General features: G+C 44.8%; 1 protein-coding gene across 1 annotated transcript; it reads right to left on the minus strand.

Annotated features, from left to right (window-relative positions):
- Window positions 1-1,916: 1,916 nt before the first annotated feature.
- Window positions 1,917-3,531, minus strand: LOC147423236 (mitogen-activated protein kinase kinase kinase 20-like). Its single transcript, XM_086501031.1, has one exon. The coding sequence runs from the start codon at window positions 3,453-3,455 to the stop codon at window positions 2,286-2,288; it is 1,170 nt and encodes a 389-aa protein (XP_086357157.1). The 5' UTR covers window positions 3,456-3,531; the 3' UTR covers window positions 1,917-2,285.
- Between the last annotated feature and the right edge of the window lie 517 nt (window positions 3,532-4,048).

Below are 4,048 nucleotides of genomic sequence, written 5' to 3' on the forward strand. Positions count from 1 at the left end.
TAGCTACACGGGTGGATTAAAGGATGATTTTAGAATGTGAAATAATGGTTGGAACCAAAGGGAATCTTTGAAGATCTCATCTATTAGAAAGCTAGAAAAAGGACTGAGCAAGGGTGCCTGGACGCACATGGTTTGCCTACGAGTGACGTGGAGCAGGGAGGCTCTATGGGGTTGGGTGGAGTAGGAAGCCTTGCTTGTTCAACGCATGTCAAGGAGATTGTGGAAGGTGTGTGACCTTGGGACAAGGGACCTGCTCCTAAGGGGAATGCCTAGCTACTCCACCCTCACTTCTCTCATGATCATATCTACCCCCTCATTTTCGACATTACTCCCTCCCACCTACCCCCATGGGAGGCAAAGGTGGCCGGGTTATCTTAGTAGTTGTGGTGGCACCACTGGAGGATTTTTTTGGTGATGGGGATGTTGGTCCCCGCCCTTGATATGGCTTTATTCTCGGTATGGTTGTGTTATGTTGTTGTTGTTGTCACTATTTTCTTTCAAATTATTTTTTGGTTCAGGGCTACCCTCTCTTGTTCTGGCGGGTATTTCATTTCTTTGTGTATATTCTTTTTGGTGGTAATCTATCTTTCAACTCTTCCTATTGGAAGAGTACTCCAAAAATATAAAAGAAAAAGATATTACTCTATCTTGGTGTATGTCCCTCTCGACAATTAAAAAAAATAAATCAATGGGGAATCTTTGAAAATACTTACGACTTTCCTTCGCGTTTATCCTTCGCAGCTTCAGATGTTGTTTCATGTTGCGGAAGATGTATTCATTTTGTTCTACTTAGAGAAAATACATCCAAAGCAATTTTTTGATGTGAATCAAAAATATTGAAAGATGTATTCAATTTGTTTCAGATGTTGTTTCATTTTGCAAAAGATGTATTCATTTTGTTCTACTTAGAGCAAATGCATCCAAGGAATTTTCTTGATGTGAATACTGAAGATCAACGTAATGAAAGCTCTTTGCTATCATTTACGGTGGTGGTGTGTATGAGGGAGAGTTACATTTGAGCCACCCCACAACCTCCCTCTCTCTCTCTCTCTCTCTCTCTCTCTCTTTAACATGGACATGGTAAATCAAGAGTTACCAAGATTCACTTACAAAAATAAAACTCAATGAAGTCAATTTCAAATAATTCAAGTACTCGACAACATCTTGCACTATAACATTATCATCTACTTAATTCAATCATAATTAATAGTTTTTCTTCAAACCATGATTAATATCAAGCAAAGAGCTTGTTTCTAGAGAGGGAGAGAGGAGTACATTCTAAGATGTGTGTCAAGCTACATAAATTCCAACACTCAATGTATATCAAGCTACATAAATGATCATCATCATCAATATAATAAGGTCCGGGAAGCATCACGTCGTGTCCACACTATCCGAGGTCCAATGCGACATACACTTCGCCCAAGGCATCAAGGAAAGCGACCCACTACATACATCTTTATCCTCGAGTTGGGACAACTATCACCATATGAATAACATGCAATAAGTGGGACTTGGTCCCCCACCTCCTAAATACTCACATAGACATGGCCATTATCATGGTCAATATTAACCTTAATTTGATAATGTTCGTGCAAGCCATCAATATGTTGTTTCAATTTGTAGAAGATGTATTCATTTTGTTCTACTTAGTGCAAATACATGTTAGCAAATTTTTTAATGTGAATAAAAAATAATTTGTTCTACTTAGTGTAAATGCATCCAAGCAAAAAAAAATTATGTGAATCATTGAAAGCGGACCTTTACACAAATTTTGCAAGGAATCATAGTGTGGGAAGGCAATACAAAAACGCTAGCATTGATTAAGGCATTTTATATGGAGTGTTTATGCATCACTTGATCTCTATCTGTGTCTTTGTCTGCAATTGGTGAGCGTTAAAACGACATGAACCCAATTCTATACTATTTTTTTTGCATTTGAGACTCTGAAAAATCTGTATGTACAACAGTTTGAGCTTGCTTGACAAATCAAATTGAGGTCATGACTAGCTGGGCCATGGTATGACTTTAATCATGAGGAATATGGCCTTCATGAGGAGTGCTTGCACATGCCAGCAGATAGCCTGCTGCTGCCATATTTCTCAAAGCCCCATTGAATTTGCCCAGCTTTGCCCCATTGGATACACTCAAATTTCTGTGGCCAAGTGTTTGGACACATGCATTGTGTCCCCGAAAGCCCGCCCAACGCTACAGCCGCACTCCTGAGCAATTGGCTCAATTGTTGAGGCAATTCTCCATGCCATTATAACCATCTCATTTGCCTCTCACCCCACAACTTTCCTGTTTCTCAGAAAACCTGCTGCCTCTAAGCTCACATCACTGCCCCTTCTGACATACACATCCCCACACTTCATAAAAGGCATTTCTTTCATCTCTCTGCAACAGCTCATTGCAGCCCTCTTCACTGTGATCCATTCCTTGTCATCCAAGTCGAATGCATCAGTAAAGTGCCTCTTCATCGATGGGGCACTTGAAGTGACTGGCTGCGGTCTAGCCATCGATTGAAGACAGAAGCTAGACAGAGTGCTGGAACCAGGTGCATCCTCAGAACCACTCGCTTCGTTTTGTAAGAAGTCGAGGGTGCTCCGTGGAGATAACTGCTCATGCTTAACCTGATCATCATCCCCTGCTGTGTTGCTGCAGAGAAATGGGTGTTGTAGAAGCTCTGATGCTGTCCATCGTGCTTTGGGATCTCTCTGCAAGCAATGAATTAAGAAATCCCTAGCATCAGCAGAGATTGCTTCTGGCAAAGGTGGGTCTTCTTCTGAGCACCCAAGCTTGAAGAGTGCTGCACCGATGTCAGAGATGTGACCCCAGGGTGGGCGCCCTTGGAACAATTCCACAAGGGTGCACCCAAGAGACCATATATCTGATGCAAACCCTTGCTCAACACCTTGAACTACCTCTGGGGCCATCCATAAGGGAGTGCCCTTCAACTCTGATTTGTTGGCTGATCCTTCTTCATGCTCCGAGGCTACTCGCTTGGCAGCCCCAAAATCAGCGATCTTGACGCCGGAGGAACCCATCAAAATGTTCTGGGCCTTGATGTCACAGTGCACGATCCCATTGAGATGCAAGTATTCGAGACCCTGTACAATGGACCAGGCGTAGTGGCGAATGAGCTGATCTTCGAGGCGACCGCCGGAGCGTTTGAGGAGATTGGAAAGGCTGCCCCCGTCCATGAATTCAAGGAAGAGATGGCGGGGGGTGCCGTCGGCGGGGGTGAGGTCGGCGCCGAAGCAGCGAAGGATGAAAGCGGAGGAGAGGGGGAGGAGGAGGAGGAGGAGCTCGTGGAGGAGTGAGGGAGAAGAGGAGGGGGAGAGGGGGGATTTGAGAGCGAAGGGGAGGCCGAGGGGCAGGGAGAGGGCGAGGGAGACGCGAGCAGAGGAGCCAGAACCCAGGGTGCAACAAGGGAGCCACCTCTGGATCTTCATCTGCGCTTTGAAATTGAAAAGGTTGATGGCCCTTTCCGAGGAGGCTTTTATCTATAGGTAATTTGGTATCTCGCCACGTGGACGCTCGGACAAAGCGATTCTTGTGCGCCTGCCTGGCCCAATCATCCGCCGGCTCTCCTCTGCTGCATTACGGCTGCAGAGCTGCCGTCTCGTGTATCATCAGAGACCTTTAAAATCTATCCGATCCGACGAGGAGAGTTGAACTGAAGACCTGTTAATCGAGAGAAAGAAGAGAGAGAGAGAGAGAGAGAGAGAGAGAGAGAGAGAGAGAGAGCACACACAAGTCACAACTCAGACAAGCTTGAACCTTGGGCTTGAAGGCTTTAATCATGACATGTCAAGAAACAGCGTGGTTGACAAGGCTTGAGGAACTCAATTCGAGTCACCTTTGGAATGTAGCTTGGTAGACAACAACTTTGGTCAGGCGAGGCTAGTTCATAGTTATTCTAGTGGATAACTATGCCTCAATTGTGGTCGCACGGGGATTCAAGTCCGGCATAGTAGAACTAAGCTTGAAAATTTGCAACTATGCCAAAATCGGCTCACAAAGAACCTCCGTTCCTAAAGGTTGC

The sequence above is a fragment of the Adiantum capillus-veneris genome, chromosome 26, assembly GCF_014529385.1.
Source record: "Adiantum capillus-veneris isolate H3 chromosome 26, ASM1452938v2, whole genome shotgun sequence".
Taxonomy (NCBI): Eukaryota; Viridiplantae; Streptophyta; class Polypodiopsida; order Polypodiales; family Pteridaceae; genus Adiantum; species Adiantum capillus-veneris.